Source organism: Blennius ocellaris (genome assembly GCF_963422515.1).
Source record: "Blennius ocellaris genome assembly, chromosome: 16".
In the NCBI taxonomy this organism is placed as follows: domain Eukaryota; kingdom Metazoa; phylum Chordata; class Actinopteri; order Blenniiformes; family Blenniidae; genus Blennius; species Blennius ocellaris.
The window spans coordinates 17,842,046-17,858,396 of record NC_137665.1 but is presented as its reverse complement, the minus strand read 5'-3'; the positions used below and the strand labels follow the sequence as shown (position 1 = coordinate 17,858,396).

The following is a 16,351-nucleotide window of genomic DNA, read 5'->3' as shown; positions in this document are numbered from 1 at the left end:
ATAGCAAATATCAATCAACAACAAACAGATAAAAATGACAAACATTAAATACTGACATGTATACTTTTGGATCGCACTGCTCGCGCCTCCTTTAAGAAAGCGCCGCCTTGGTTTTTTTTTGTTTAGTTTTTTTCATTCGTCATCGTCGAAGGCATCAAAGCCTCTCTGTCATCGTCTTTTAAAGAACTAACAAAAAGAACATGTTTTAAATACTTTCCCACCCCCCCCCCCTCCCTCCCTCCCCCCCCAGTGTAAAGAAGAGACTATCACATAGTCCTTTATAATCTCACGTTGATCCGCTTCCACATCCAACACAGCGAGAACTGCAGCTGGGCCATTTCATGTATACCCTTTAAAACCTTCTTTTTTTTTCTTTTTTTTCTTCAAAAATAACAAGAAACAAAGCCATCTTAGGATGGTCCTTTTTAAAAATGTCCTTGTATAAATTATAAACAATAGTTATCAATACATACTTATAAACTGTTGGGAGTCAGTTTTTTTTTTTTTTTCTGGTGCGCCTCATCTTTTCACCACATTCACATGATTTCTCCGCCGTTCGTTACAATTCTTGAAATCAAGAGGTACTGTTGAGATGGATTCAACAATGGAACTAATACTTCGGGAGTTACCAGACCGGCAGAGGTTTTTCCCGGCCGGGGTCGGGCTCCTCGGGTCGGTCCAGGTTCACAAGTCAGACGGTTTCCTCTGGAGATCCGGTCCGGTCCGGTCCGATCCGGTCCGGTCCGGCTCAGTCCGGTCCCCCTCAGGCCTTGGCGCTCAGGCTGAGCAGCTCCATGAAGGAGTTGAAGAGGCTCTCCAGCCAGCCGTGGTTGGCCATGCACTGCTGCACCACCTCCTCCTGCCCGGGGTCCTCGGCCGCCTGCTCGATGTTGTCCGTCTGAGAGACGAGACACAGAACCATCAGACACCGGGGACCCAGGAAACCAGGTCTGAACTGGTCTGAAGCGCCCAGTGGCGTTTGGAGACGTAAAATACAATACAAGCGCTGGTCCCGTGAGAAGGTTGAGAACTGGGGATAGCCGATTAAAACTATTTAAAGTAAAATTTGAAAAAGTCAACATTGGGAATCAAACCTGGTCTTACTGATTTGAAGACAAATTCTACCCAGTGAACCACCACTAAACTTTTATCGGTGTGAGATTTCTTCAACGGTCTCCACTGAAGTAAGGGCTTCAGACACCTACTCCAGTAAATAATCAACCTCATTCATTTTGATTCCGAACTGTTTGTTCGCTCTCGCTGCTAACAGGCTGGTGTCTGTGACGACTCGCTCCGGTTCTGTGAAGCAGTGCCTCAATCAGCGCCAGCCAATCAGCTCTGAGCATCTGAATGACGTTGTTAGTGGGGGCTTTGGGCTTCAAGCCCAATGAGGCATCAAAATTACCCAATCTGAATGATTGGAGCCATGTAAACATCGGTGTTAATCAGGAAAAACAGCCTGAAGCAGCAAGAGGAGACGAAGAACCAGGAAGTAGAGTCCTCACAGAACCAGGAAGTAGAGTCCTCACAGAACCAGGAAGTAGAGTCCTCACAGAACCAGGAAGTAGAGTCCTCACAGTAGAGTCCCAGCCCTCCCACAGCCACCAGAGCCCCCAAAGCCCTCTGTTCTAACTCTTTTGATACAGACAGCAGGGTTTGATTTTAAATCAAAAAAGCTCATTGACAGGATCCAAGAAATTAAAAAGATATCCAGGCTGTAATTGATTTATTTTTCATTGTGTTAATTTTCTATTTATTTTCCTCATGTGTCTATAAATATATTATTGCCTTATTGCGTTTCATACTTTGTAAATATTCTTGTTCAATTTTTTTATTTATTTAAATGACACTTTTTGATTATAGTTGCAAGGTTTTCCTGTTCATAGTTGAATATGTTCGGCAGGGTTTTCCATTTGTTAGTTTTTAGGGCCTCTTACCTCTTTCTTGCAGTGCAGAAACGTGTGGTACTTGTAGTGGTGCAGAGAATGATACAGACTGTATACCCGACAAGTCTCAATCGAAAGCTTCATGTCCTGGAAAGAAAACAGATTCAAGATCAGATCACAAACATTTGAATGGAGAAACAAAACACTTAATGAAGAAAAGTTACAACAATGAAGCCGCAAACATTTCTGTTGCAGCCGAACAAAGTCCAACTATTTTAAGGTTTTCCAACAGTACTAATCGTCTCCACACCTGGAACGACATCCCAGAAAAGAAGAAAGAGTGTCCTCTCTCTCCCTGGCTTGTTCCAGGTTTTAAAAAGTGTGTTGCTCCAACCAGCCAATCAGAAATCAAACCCTATATAGTGTCATCGGGGGTTTAGCCAATCACAATCAAGGTAGGCTCCTCCCCTTTGACTCCTCCCAAAATTTGGCAGCTCTGTTCTGGCACATGGCACCACGAGAGGAAGTACTTCCTCCTCTTCCCATAAATGGACATGTGTGGGCGGAGCCAGTCCAGCTCACACAGACACAGCAGATTCTGAACGTCGCTCCTGTGAGCCAACATTCAAATGGAGGGAAATCAAGGAAAAGCTGGATTTGGAGCAATAAACTTTAAATATAAGACCATGTGAAAGTGCTTCAATGCTGTAGAATATGACTCCTGGAGGGTTTTTAAGGTACACATTTCACTTAGGTTTCATATTCCTACATTTCTGTATGTCTATCTATTTATGCAAATTTTGAAAGTTTTTTTAAACTACATTGATCTTGAACATCTTGGGCCTGAGGACGGTCAGAACCGCCCTCCTCAACCTGAAGGACATTTTTAACAAACGATGCAGGTTAACAGCCAGGAAAAGTTTGAGACTGTTGAGCCACCGACTGTTCCCTCTGCCACCAGCAGGGTGGCGTTACTGCTGCCTGAAGGCAAACGCAGTGAGGATGAGGAGGAGCTTCCTCCCTCTGGCTGTTCGTCGGCTGAACCTAGATAAAATAGACTCAACAATCTGCTTTGTATGTATATTCTTTTGCATTTTATGACATTTACCTTGCATATTTTTATTATTATTATTATTATTATTATTATTATTATTATTATTATTAATACTGTAGCTGTAGATTAATTTCTGTTCTTTCACACTGCAGCCCAAGCGAAACGTTTTGTCCTCTGCACTGTGTGCGTGTGTGTGTGTGTGTGTGTGTGTGTGTGTGTGTGTGTGTGTGTGTGTGTGTGTGTGTGTGTGTGTGTGTGTGTGTGTGTGTGTGTGTGTGTGTGTGTGTGTGTGTGTGTGTGTGAGCACTGTGCATGCACAGCTCTCACTGCTGATTGGCCGATAATCCCTCTATCCAGAGTTTTCACTTGTCTTTGCAGCTTGTAGGCAGATATTACTTTAACTCACCTTGACAAGCAGAAAAAACAGATTTATCTGAGAGAGCGACCCTGGCCGCCGCCGCCGCCGTCTCACCTGCTGCTTGGGGATGCTCCTCTTGACCCGGTTGAGGGTTTTGCGGTTGTAGCTTTCGCCACCAAAGTGAACTTTGACCGTTCCACATTCCAGAGGATCGGCAGTCATTTTGGGGAACACGTGCAACGCCTCCTGGAGAATAAAGTCCCAGACATGAAACTTTGAGTCGAGCCGCACAGATTGAGCCTCGCCGGGCTGAACAGCAGGACGACGGGCGAGCAGCGGGGCTACCTGGTGCTGAGCGCTCATGCTGACTCTCCGCAGAAGCCTCTTCTTCTGTTCGCTGAGCAGGCTGTCGATTTTCCTCATGGGAGGGAGATACAGCTCATCTGCAGGCGGAAAAGCCTCACGTCAACTCATTTTCACTGGGGACTTTCTGCCACAGCTCTCAACCAAGCGGGACAGTTTTCCCCGTTTAGTTTATTGAGAGGGTGTCCAACTTTCTGAGTATTTAAAATACATTCGAAGAAAGGACCTGCTCAGGATTTTAAATGGGTGTTTTCTCGCTGCTGTTGTTTTTGGATCAGTCTGACCCAATGTCAACAGTCAGAAATTTGGTTTTCTCTTCAAATCAGATTAATTATCCTCTTGAAATTGTTGTATTAAAATGTGTTACAACTGTTATTAATAATGTGTCTCTGGTCGTATCTACAGTCAAAACAATTCAAAATGACATTCATTATAACGCATCATAAACAATGCATGTGAAACTTGGGGAAATATATTGGAAAATAGTTGAAAGGTGTGAGACAGAATTGTGTCGTCATCATTTTATGCTTCATGCTTCATCACCACAACAGCCATGACGACTTGCTGCCATCGGAAAACTTTGACTTATAGCAGTTTGTCATATTCTCTCAACCTTTCGGGTTAAAAAGTGTTTTCTGGGATTTCTATCTTACAGCTGACAAATAACATTTAATCTTACATTTCAAGATAGATATGCAAATTTGTATTCTTCTCTTCACGTCGTTGTGAGTGAATCTTTCCCGGACTATCCCAATGTGAAAGGCCCCGAAGACCCTACTTGCCTCACAGATACCGTGATGACCATTTTAAAGTAAACAAGAGTTTAGGGGTAAGAATTACTATCGAGACAAAAAAAAAAGAAGCGTTTCGGAAACTTTCAAGCCGGTAACGAACGTCACAGCGACTCTTTTAAAGTGGTTATTCTGCTGCCGTCTCACCGTCGGTGTCCTCCAGGGCCTGGATCATGTCGGGGTCGAGCGCCGTGCTGACCAGCATCTCCACGTAGCTCCTGAACATCTCCCTCATGGCCCGGCTGTTCAGTCCGGCCCGCGTCGGTCCTGAAACACACAGAGCGGCCGCAGACTGAGCGCGTGCGCGCCGCGGCCCGGGACTCGTGAACGCCGCACACCGCGGGGGGCAACCCACCTTCGTCGTCGCTGGGCGGGGAGGAGGATGAGGATGAGGAGGACGAGGAGGAGGACGAGGTGGGCACCTCCTTCAGCCACTTCTTCCTCTTCTTGGGGGGAGGCTCGCTCTTGTCCTTGGAGGTTTTGCCTCTGGGCGGACACTCCGTCCTCTTCTCTCCTCCTCTCTTCTCCTCTTTCAGCCGGGAGATCTCCACGGCGTCCTCTCTTCTCCCCTGCTCCCTCTTGTCCCGGCCCTGCTCCCTCAGCTTCTCCTTCTCCCTCTCTCTTCTCTCCTTCTCTTTCTGCTCCCTCTCTTTCTCCTTCCTCTCTCTCTGCCTCTCTCGCTGCTCCCGCTCCTGCTTCTCCTTTTCCCTCTTTTCTCTCCTCTCTCTCTCGCTCTGCTCCCTCTCTTTCTGCTCCATCTCTTTCTGCTCCCTCTCTTTCTGCTCCCTCTCCTGTTTCTCCCTTTCTTTCCACTCTCTCACCTGTCTCTCCCTCTCCTTCCACTCTCTATCTTGTTTCTCTCTTTCCCTCCGCTCCTTCTCTTGTTTCTCTTTCTCTCTTTGCTCCCTGTTCCTCCTCTCCCTCTCTTCTCTCTCCTGCTCCCGCCTCTCCTTCTCCTTCAGCTCCCTCTCCCTCCTCTCCTTCTCCCGCTGCTCCTTCTCCCTCTTTTCACTCTCACTCTCCTTCTCCCTCTCCATTTCCTTCTCCTTCTCTCTCTTCTCCCTCTCGGCCTTGTCCCGCTCCCTCTGCTCCCTCTCTGTCTGCTCCTGCTTCTCCTTCTGCTCTCTCTCCTTCAGTTCTTTCTCCACCTTCTCCCGGTGCTCCCTCTCTCTCTGCTCCTTCAGCTCCTTCTCTTTCTGCCTCTCCTTGTCCTGACTCTGGCTGTGGAGGGCGGGCAGAGGTTTGGCCAGAGACTGACGCCTGTCAATCATCACATTATCACACACGTATTAAAAATCAATCTCTGCTATGACAGTCAGCTTGATTTGTCAGTGGGACTTGAACCGGCGGTCGTACCTGAGGGTGAGGCCGGCTCTGTGCCAGGGCTTTCTGGAGCAGACCCTCACGTAATCCTTCTTGTTGACATTCTCCAAGAACTTCACGTATAAGCGCTGGTACCGCATTTTGGCATCACCAAAGTAACCCAAATACTGAGGGAGACACAACGAGGAGAGGAATTACAGTTTCACAGTATTTTCATGTAAAACATGGATCCAACAGACCAATCAGAATAAAGTTGGAACCATTCAAATAGTTTGGTTTTAAAATATACATCTTATCCTTGGCTTCATGCAAAATGTTGATATTAACGAGTGAGGCGTTTATCTTCATCTATTCTCTGTGTATGTTTGGCTTTTATTGTATCCACAAGGGTGGACTGGATATTCTCTAAATGAATTATAGAGTCATTTAAACCAATCAGATCTCAAACTTTCCTTACATTTGGAGATGGAGTGGCTGGAAATGCAACAACTCCCAAGGTTGAATTTTCTGAAAATGTTCCATCTCCATACCAAAACTGAACCTTTCTGAAACACTGCTCCTGTGCATGTGCACAACCACAGGAAATAGTTCTTCTGCACACACACTGAGTAGATGGACAATAACCACGGGGCGTCATGACTCCCTGTCCATATTCTCCTGGAACTTAATAGTTTTATAGTTGACAGTTACCATAATAACAATCCGAAGTCCTCGTCTGTCCACACGAATACTCGCCACGTTTTCATTGTTCTCTGCGTGCATGTGTGTGTGACTTCATTACAAAAAACAACCAACTGCAACATGAAAACGACATTGTGTGTCTAAAGCCCCACTTTTGCATTGGAGTGATTGTGAAAGAACCTGGATGTCACTGATTTGAACACACAGCGCCACGGTGCATTAAAGGCGAAGAAACTCCTTCGGGTAAACTCACATTGCTGGTAGCGCAGAACTGCCTCTGACCATCTTTGATCTCGGGGCTGAACTTTTGGAGCAGAGCTTTCTGGACCCTCCAGATGGGCGGCGGCTCGCGCCCCGTCTGGAGCGCCATCTGGGGAAAGAAGCAAACGCCGACCGTAACACCGACCGTAAGTGATTCACACAGAATCCCCCCCGGAGCAGCTGGGAGGAGCGCTCACCTTCAGCGTGCCGATGTCCTCCGTCCGAACCACGAACTCGTCCCGTTCCCGGAAGATGCCCTCGCCTCCGCTCTCGCTGTCCTCCTCCTCGCTCTCCCCGGCGATGGCGGCGTCCGCCTGCTTCTTGGCCAGGTGGAGCGAGGTCAGACGCTGCGACGCCGGCGCCTCCTCCGGGGTCGGTGGTGACGGCGGTTGGGAGGAGGAGGACGAGGGTGAGGACGAGGACGGCGAGGACGGGGAAGGCTGTCCAGCCTCAGGCTCCTGGTCCTGGTCGGAGGATGAAGGAGGAGGCGTGGTGGAAGGAGGGGGGATGGACTGGGCCAGGGGGAGGCTGGAGAGGGGCGATGAGGAGATGGCGGGGGGCGAGGTGGAGGGGGGCGGCGAGGTGCCTGCAGTCGGAGCCTTTTGATAGGAGGACTGCTGCTGCTCCGGGGGGCCGACCGGACTGGACTCCTCCTCTTCCTGCTGGACGGGCGGCGGGGAGGCGGCAGGGAAACACAGGGCAGGGAGGGTGGAGGGGGAGGGATAGGCGGGAGGTGAGGGGGAGCTGGACGGAGACGGGGAGGGAGGCGCAGGAGCAACCGCGGGTCCTGATGAAGAATCTGAAAAGTGGGAAAAGATCGGTGAGAATCTGTGACATCTGGTCTGGAGCTCCTTCCAGAGCCGCTGAGGGCCGAGCAGAAGGAGCTGGAGAGGAGGATGAGGGAGGGAAAACGAGGATGGACGAGCTGCTGGGGCAGAGCAACGTCAGTGACGTCTGGTGAGGCTTTGAAACCATCTCTGCCACGGGGGAACCCAACCCCCAGCCCGGGGGAATGATCTGAACTCACCAGCATCTCCCATCCAGCTTCAATGGAGAACCGCTATCGTACCAGATCAACTGTTTTTGGTGGATTCAGGTTTCGTCTGGTTCACACCAGCTCTGCTTTTGAGAGTCAACAGACCGAGATCTGGTTTCACCGACTGTTTGCCTCCTAATACCAATGACTTCCTTTTACTTTTTACACACTTGTTTTTGCAGAAGCTCTGAAGTTTCCATTTTTTGTGTTCAAGTCAGGAAATATTGCAAAACAGGTTGTTTAACATGATTAGAATCTTGCTTTCCTGGTGTGTTTATGCTCACAGGAGATTGTGGGACATATTTTTCCCCCAACATTATTGAAATAGAAAGCGTTTGATGACAAGTACAAGAAACAGACACTGAGTCTGATAGGTACCGAACCCAGTGCAAATAATCTCTCTCTCCTATCACCAGTGTTCATCAAGTAAAAATATCTCCACAGAGCTCTGTCTCTTCAGCTTTTTTCTTTTTTTCTTTTTTTTAATAGATTGGGTATGACTCAGCAGATTCAATGTGGTTCAGCAGCTTGTTGGATAACCTTAATCACCACAGAGGAAGCGGCTGTGACTCGGAGCTGCGCAGGAGGATGAGAAGGCTGACTCACACACAGAGCTGTGAGTCTGAGTTTTATACAAAAACGCAGCTCAGAGAGTTCAGTGGACACAACCCAGGACCACCGAAACTCAAGGTCACTGGTTCACGACCTCCGCAGGGGGGAGATGTCGGACTGAGTGATGAAACTATAAATTCATTGTAAGCAAATTGGCTCATTTAATGAACAAAATAAGACCAACGTCGTGTGGAACTGTGTTGACGAAATGCGGATATCAGTTAATTCAGGACATTAAGAGCAACATTTTCCACTTCACTACCACAACTAGATCTGTAGTGAAGCATTAAGAACCCAACAAATACAAGAAAATATGCTTGTATCCAGTGTTATCATTTCATTCTGGGCTAATTATTGATTTATCTCCTGATTTGTGCCTAAAAATTGCCTAGAAAACAAAATCATTATGGTATTTAAACATGAATTCCTCAGTGAAGCAGTGTCAGACTCTGCTTTGAATAAACTGAGAAGAAAGTGCAGCAAACTCTCAAGTGTTTTTACTGTAAAAACAGTAAAAACTATCATCCTGATGCTGGTTTGACTGGATCTTTGGAAGCGGTTGGTGGGAGCGTGAGGAGACGCACTGGGATTTAATGACTGGCTATTTTCAAACTGTACCAATACTCTATTACCATCTTCTTTATTCTAATCAGACCCACTGAATATTAAACTGAGGTACACCTGCCAGCACTGGTACACAAGCTCCCTCCGGTGGTACATGGAGGAAAATCATATTGAAGAATGTGTAATGATACCAAAATAGTACCGCTTAATATAGATACAAATCAAATAACCCACTCATGTTTGAAATGAGGATTATCTTTCTTTTAATGTTTGATAAAATCATCAGTTCTTCTTCATGTACTCACTGTATTTCTGAGAGATAAAGCAGAGCTGCAGCTTGTTGGGAAGAGTGGAAGTGTCTGTTATAAAACTCTTGCTGCGGCTTTATACAGCAACAATGATCCATAAATAGGAGGAAACCAGTCTCCTCTGTCTCCTGCCTACACACAATCACACCGTATGTTCAGTTTAGTCATAGTGGAGAAACGTGGCAAGGTCAACATGTTCAGGTGGAAAACACTGGAGAAAATGTAAGAAACAGTTCTAACGTACAATTAATCTGCTCTGTAGTGCTGAAGTGGTGGAGTATGGATGTAGCAAGTTTAGAGTAAGCTAAAATGAAATTAACTGACAACTGAAAATCGTGATGATGCTGAGAATAGAATAGAATAGAATAGAATAGTTCATAAGCTACTTGGCTGAATTGATATGTTTGGCCTCTGTTGTGTTTTTTACTTTTTGCACTCTTAAATTATTATATTCCAGCCTGTATATTTTAGTGTCTGTAATTTCAATTTATTTCTTGATGAACAGGTTGTGTGAGAACGAAATGCTATTTCGGTTCTCTACATGTGTGAAAATATGTAGCAGAATAGACAAATAAAGCAACTTTGAACTTAGAATAGAATAGAGAATAGAATAGAATAGAATAGAATACCTTCAGTTTCAGGAACTTGTACATCTGGTGTTTCGGACATTTTCTCCACCTCCATCTGCTCTTCTGGCTCCTCCTCTTCCTCCTCTGGTTCCTCATTTGGCTCCTCCTCTTCTTGCTCTGGCTCCTCTTCCTCTTGCACTGCCTCTTCCTCTTCTTGCTCTGGCTCCTCCTCCTCTTGATCTGGCTCCTCCTCTTGCTGATCTGGCTCCTCCTCCTCTTGATCTGGCTCCTGCAGGAGTCCCTGCTGCACACTTTCTGCTTCTGGCTGTATCTGTTCAATGTTTGTAGTCTCTCCTCCTCTCTCCTCCTCTTCTTCTTCTTCTGCTTCCTCTTCCTCCTCCTCCTCTTCCTCCTCCTCCTCCTCCTCTGCTCGCTCTGCTGCTTCCTCCTCTGTTGCTCCTCTGTTGGATTGTGGTGAGACCAGGTCTTGTTTCTCCTCCTCCCGCTCCTCCTGCTGGGCGTACGTGAGCACCTCTTCCTTTCGGTCCTCCAGGCTGGAGATGAGAGGAGGCATGGTTGGCAGGGGGGGGCTGAGCGACGGCTCCTGTGGGGTCGGGGGAGAGAGGGCGGGCTGGGCCTTGGCCATGGCGGAGGCCATGGCAGCAGCCAGCGAGTGCGGCGTGTCGTAGAGGGCGGAGATGGCGGACGAGATGCTCTTCTGCAGGTCCTGGTTCTTACTGACCGAGTCCTCCTCGTCAGAGGAGAAAGAGGGCAGCGTCTCCAGGTTCCTCTTTAGCTCCTCGTCCAGGGGCTTGCAGGGACTGGAGCAGCTGCTGAGGGCCAGGTCGGCACCCTCGTCCTGCTGGGGGGGGGTGGACGGCAGGGCAGGGGGCGGAGGGGATAGGGGCCTGATGCCTCCTTTCAGGGAGGAGCAAGGGTTTAGCGCTTCCTGCTCCACGCTGTCGTGTCCCGCTTCAAGGTCCGGCTGCTTCTTGCCCGTCTTCAGGAAATCCAGGAAAGAAGCCATGAAGCCGGGTTTAAAGTCAAAGGTCTTCTCGTCAGTCTGAAGAAGAAGCACAAGGCCATCATTAAAGGTGAAAACTATTGATGGTCAAAACCAAATCCCTGTTTATATTTGTGGAGGGTTTTTTTTAACTAAACAGTCACTTTCAATGTGAATGACAACAATGGATAAACAGTATAGGCACATTAAACTTTTAGGATTTCCTGGATTACAATATCTTCTTTAAAGACTCTTAGATTTATAGAACAATGAAGGGACATCCAGTTTCCTCCTAAAAGCAATCAAACACATTGCTGTAAGTAGATCTAATGGACACCGGCTTTATTAAACCTTTACCATGTTGTTCATGTTGCTGTTGACAAATGTATTTGTTTAAAGAGTGAAGGTCCACTGTGTCTGTTTTTTTAATATTTCAGTTGTGGTTCAAACCATCTTTGTTGAAATAGTCCAGTTCTGTTTGAGAGATATTTGGTCAGTTTAATAACATCCATGTTGATTTTCATAGAGATAGAGGTCTGGCTTTCAGAATCCAAGTGTCAAATCTAAATAATCCAGGTCGAGTTTAAAGACTTGAAGCAGTCATCACCTGGAAATCACATCTTTCCTTTGTAAAGCTTGTATATTGGTGTTAAATGTCAGTTGAAAGTGGTTGATTTTTTGTTGTTGTTTGGGCTCTTTGTTGGAACCAGAATCGCCAACAAAGGACCGCACCCCTAAACCGGAGGTTTTGAATGTGTTCCTGTGTTGATGTCAACACGGTAGTCTAATATCTTAAACCCACCTCTGGTAAATTTAGCGGTTAGCCTCAAACGTGAGAAGTATAAACCCCACGTGATTTACAAATGACCCTGTAGTTCATTCTAAATCTCAGGTGCGTTGCTCTGCGGCGATCATTATATATTTGTATTTTTCGTGTGAGGACTGCTATGTTATCGCTATCCAGCCAGTTACTGTGGCCAACGAACACGCACCTAACATCTGCACCAGTCAAAATCTCGCATGTACTCTTGCAGGAGGAAGTTGTGGTATGAGGGTCAGAGTTCACTCTATATTTGATTCTTTTTTTTTCCTCATAGATTATCAGAATTGATTTAAAGACAATTTAATGGAGACTGGATGTGTGAGGGACAGGAGCTGATCACATAATCTGATTCCAGTTCGTTCAACCTCTGGAATCAATATGTCCGTGAACAAGCATGAAGGTTGAGGCCAGAAACAATGACCCTCCTAACTGAATTCAGAGTCACACGCATGGTGTGGCACCTGGACCCCACAGAGGCCAAACAGGAGGTGGGCTTTATCCACGTTGCCTTTCACTGTGAAGCCTGGACGAGTGGATCTGCTACTGCCTCCCCGAGTCTTCTCAGATGTGAGAGCAGGTTCAACCTGAGCACGTCTGAAAAAAAGGCTGAAAGGTTGTTGAGATGCAGAGGAGAACGTCGTGCTCTCTGCAGCATCATTCAACAGGAGTGGATTAGAGGATTGGAGGGGGGGTTACATGATGGGTTGAGAAGAAGGACTCAAAGACTGAACCCTGACTGGTATTTTGTGTCAGAATGAAACTCTTTGACCCTTTAATCCTGGTTGTTCTTGGTTAATCTTGGTTCCCATTGGTTCACGTCCCCCCTGTCCAAACCGGCTCCTGTTGGACTGACTGGCTCAGCTGACCTAAACCCAAGAGAAGACCTTTGGGACTCCATTGTTGGCTCCGGGTTTCACCGCAGACTCTGCAGGAGCTCGGTTCCTTCCTGTCCCTCAAGATCAGGAACAAGTCCTCAAGTTCTCAGCCATACCAGAAGGTGCAGGACGTACGAACGACAGAGCGACATTCTGAAAAAGGAAAATTCTGCAGAATGTGTCCATGTGACAAAGGGACATTTGTCTGAACATTTTTTGTCATGTGTGAATGACTGACCACCGATGCTGCACGCACGCCAGAAGCAATGGTGCCGATCCGACAGCAGGTGGCAGCACGGGTCCTGCTGAAATAATGCAGTAACTGTGGCAACAGCTGCCCTGGTAACAGGCATCTCTCCCCTCTCTCTCTCTCTCTCTCTCTCTCTCTCTCTCTCTCTCTCTCTCTCTCTCGCTCTCTCTCCTCTCTCTCTCTCGCTCTCTCTCTCTCTCGCTCTCTCTCCTCTCTCTTTTGTCAGTCAGAACGAGCTGGCTGTCAGTCAACTATAACCTCCTTCTCTCCAAGCCTCCAGTCACACAAACGGGAGCCCAGATTAATGATACTGTTGTCTGATTGCGCTGCAGACGACACTCGGCAGATCATTTCCCCTTCGTTTCACTATAACAAACACCTGGACACATCGCTGGCCTCGCACACAGGTACTGGCCATGTGCCTGTGGGCACCTGAGGTGTGAGCGAGGCAGAGAGTGTCCTCTCTGTACCACCGGCCTCACTTTGAATAGATGAGGTATGAATTATATATGAAGCTTCTGGCTTTGCTCATTTTTTGCAGAGGGTGTAAAGCAACTTACCGAATTGGCGAGTTTCTGCATAGCAGCCCAGGATTCGGGGTTCAGTGGATCCTCCATTTCTTTCTTCCATTCGTCCACCATCATCTGTGTTCACACCAGAAAAAACTGCATTTCAAAGCTCGTTGGTAAAGCATGGAGCATTGCCAGGGATTTTTTTTTTTTCCCACTGAGCTTTTTGTCGTGTAAAGAGGACACAAAAGACAAGATGTATGCGCTTTGTTGTTTTTATCATTCTCATGATCTGTGTTTGTGCTCTCTCCTCCATCGGGGTGGGGCGGCGACCACAGCCTCATATGTATGAAGAGGACAATGCTGCGTGTACTGACTCGACTGATCGGGGGAATTTCATGAAGCGATAAATGATGGACACATGGCGACGCCGTAATGCAGCTCCCACATGTTGGCACCGCGTTTCGCAGCCTGGCTCCAGACACAAATGCTCAGTTTGAAGAAGAAATCCTGCAGCTCCCACCCAGCGAGCCGAGATCACAGAGGACACCCGCTCAGAGGATGTCTGATCAGACTGTACATTTGTTTGACTTTATTTAAAAAGGTGTCCCTTCACGCTCTAAATATTGACTGCGGATACTGTACGTCTCACTGTTGCTGAGGCAACAAGCTTTCTTTTCACTCCAACATGAAATTCAAAGTTGAGTCTGTCATGCACGGGTCCTCTGCATCGCTTCCTCGCTGCAGCTCCTTCTTCCCACACGCCCGACGTCAAGACAGCCACATGGAATAAGTCTCGAACATTATGAGAATCGAAGCATTTCTGCTCATAAACTGATCCTCGCTGACACTTTACCTTCATTACTACATAGTATACTGTAATTTTATCTTGTATCTGATGACACGGTTTGACACATTTGTTAAAATCGCCATATATGAGGCAAAAAATAAAATGAACATTTTGTTCCCGAAGTTGATGCAATTTCAGTGAATTTGACAAGGACCAACCAGGCACGGCTCAACTGAGTCAGAACTGCGGCTGTTGCTTGGTCTTCCTGGTCTGCAGTGGTCAGTCTCTATTGAGAATATGTGAGGAGTGAAAAGTGGTGACCTGGTCACCGGCTCGTGGAAGTGTGGGTTGTGAAGGCTGGTCTGTGTAATCTGGAGCCACATGAGGCTCTTCAGCTCCTCTGTCGCGGACACTTAAAGCTTCCGGAAGATGGAATGAAAATAAAGACTTGTTTTCATTGTTGTCATTAAAATTTGCATTCCACGCTGATTTTCAGAAATGGTCAAATCTCCAGGCTGAAAACAGCTAAATAAGGTAGAACAGCTAAGTCAGCCCTAGAATAGGAAGAAAGAACGGTGAAAAAAGGAAAAAGGAATAATTAGAATAAATGGAACAATAGTAAAAGAAAAAGGAGGAAATAAGAAAAACAAGGAAAGGAAAGGACTAAAAGGAAAAAAGGAAAAGGAAAAAAGGGAGGAAAATACAGGACAAAATCACAAAAGAGAGAAAATGACAACTAAAATTGCTTGTATATTTAAAAAAAATCCTCTAACCATTGGGAAATGTACAGTAGCTATAAACAGATACAGAGGCTAAAATAGCCAAGATGTATAAAATGGCTAAAGTTGAAAAATCCATAGAAGAAAACCTTTAAAAATGACCTCGGCAGCTAATAATGCAATGAAATAATATATACAAATTGTGCTTGTGACACTTCATCAACAAAACCTTTTCTCTTTTTTATGTGTATGAAATTTGTTTTAAGTTCTTTTCATTATTTCATGTGATTATCATGTTTTGGGGATCCAGACAAATTTTATTTGCTGGAAAATAGTGAAAATGGCTCTTTTGGTCATCAAGGTTGCAGGTGTTGTCCGACCTATCAAACCAGATACTGGAGCAATAACTGCTGCAGAAGTTCATGCTGATTTGGATGGAAAATACACCACTGTTTGTTGCTTATTGCAGGTGATTGATAAAAACTATGTCAAATATAAACTACATATATACAAAATTAAAGACATTTGAGACGTAGGTTTTCTTTTCTTGTAGTTGTTCAAGTAGATAAATCTTAGATCATTCAAAAGCTGGATTATTTCACTTTTCATTGGTGCCAGATTTCTAAGGAACAAAAGTGAGATTTTCTTGCCTGTGTAGGTAAAGTGGGACGTGTTCTGCTTTAAAAATCCTGTCCCCCAAGGTATAATATTCAATAATGAACAATAAGGAATACGATTTCCAAGATTACTGTACTTCTTTCCATACTTTAGCCTCAGATTAAACAAGGTTTCAAGTTACTCCTCTTTATTTATTCACGCCTGTGACGATGCCACTCCTCCACAAGCTGTCATGTATAATTTGACGGGGGAGATGTGAAAACTTTCAGCTTTGGTCACACGTCACACAGTGCCAGTCCACTCACATTTCCGTGTCAAAATCTTTCCTGGATCCGCATAATCTAGCTCCCCGTCAATTCCTACCTTTAAACAGCCACAATGGAAAGAGACGGCGCAGCAAATGAGCAGACAGAAGCCAAACACGCAATGGAAGCTGACAGGAGACGCTAACTCGTCCTACTGTTAAATCTGATGTGTCAAACACGCGGCTTGAGGACCAAAAACGGCCCAAGAGGGTCCAAATATGCAAGAATGACTCTGCAATGGCTAAAAATCAGCACTAACCAGCAAAAATGCTCATAGCCAAGACATCTGGGGGAGCTGAGATGGTTTTGTCTCGCCTGTGTTAAACGATCAGGAGTAAAGTGTTCTTCTCATATGTAGCCTCTGATGTGCGTTGTTTACCTCTCCGGCTCTCTGCTTCATCATGTCGTCCTGTGTCTGGCTCAGCTCGTTCCTGCTGATGTCCATGGGGGCGCTGGGTCCAGGACTCAGGCCCAGGGAAGGGGCCGAGCCCACCGATCCATCGGACAGGACGGGCTCGCTGCTGGACAGAGAATCCGTCCTCAGCAGGGACTCTGATGACGGCATCGTGGGCACCGGCAGTTTGATCTAAGACGGGGATGGATTAACTAGATTTAGCAGGCCTCACAACAAAATCCTTCATGTAGACCACGAT

The 16,351-nt window shown here is 46.3% G+C and overlaps 1 protein-coding gene across 2 annotated transcripts in view; it reads right to left on the bottom strand.

The window, feature by feature from the left end:
- Nucleotides 1-281: 281 nt before the first annotated feature.
- The window catches only part of prr12b (proline rich 12b), a 28,797-nt gene continuing 12,727 nt past the window's right edge, over nt 282-16,351 (bottom strand). Inside the window, exons 5-16 of one of the 2 annotated variants that reach the window (XM_080511025.1) lie at nt 16,078-16,284; nt 13,318-13,401; nt 9,867-10,869; nt 6,915-7,516; nt 6,710-6,826; nt 5,809-5,942; nt 4,808-5,712; nt 4,600-4,719; nt 3,644-3,741; nt 3,413-3,544; nt 1,938-2,033; nt 282-898 (exon numbers count right to left, since the gene is read on the bottom strand). In XM_080511025.1, the coding sequence (XP_080367151.1) occupies nt 764-898; nt 1,938-2,033; nt 3,413-3,544; nt 3,644-3,741; nt 4,600-4,719; nt 4,808-5,712; nt 5,809-5,942; nt 6,710-6,826; nt 6,915-7,516; nt 9,867-10,869; nt 13,318-13,401; nt 16,078-16,284 (3,633 nt within the window). In that variant the 3' untranslated portion in view covers nt 282-763. The remainder of the gene's footprint in view (nt 899-1,937; nt 2,034-3,412; nt 3,545-3,643; nt 3,742-4,599; nt 4,720-4,807; nt 5,713-5,808; nt 5,943-6,709; nt 6,827-6,914; nt 7,517-9,866; nt 10,870-13,317; nt 13,402-16,077; nt 16,285-16,351) is intronic. The other variant, XM_080511026.1, reaches the window with a different exon arrangement.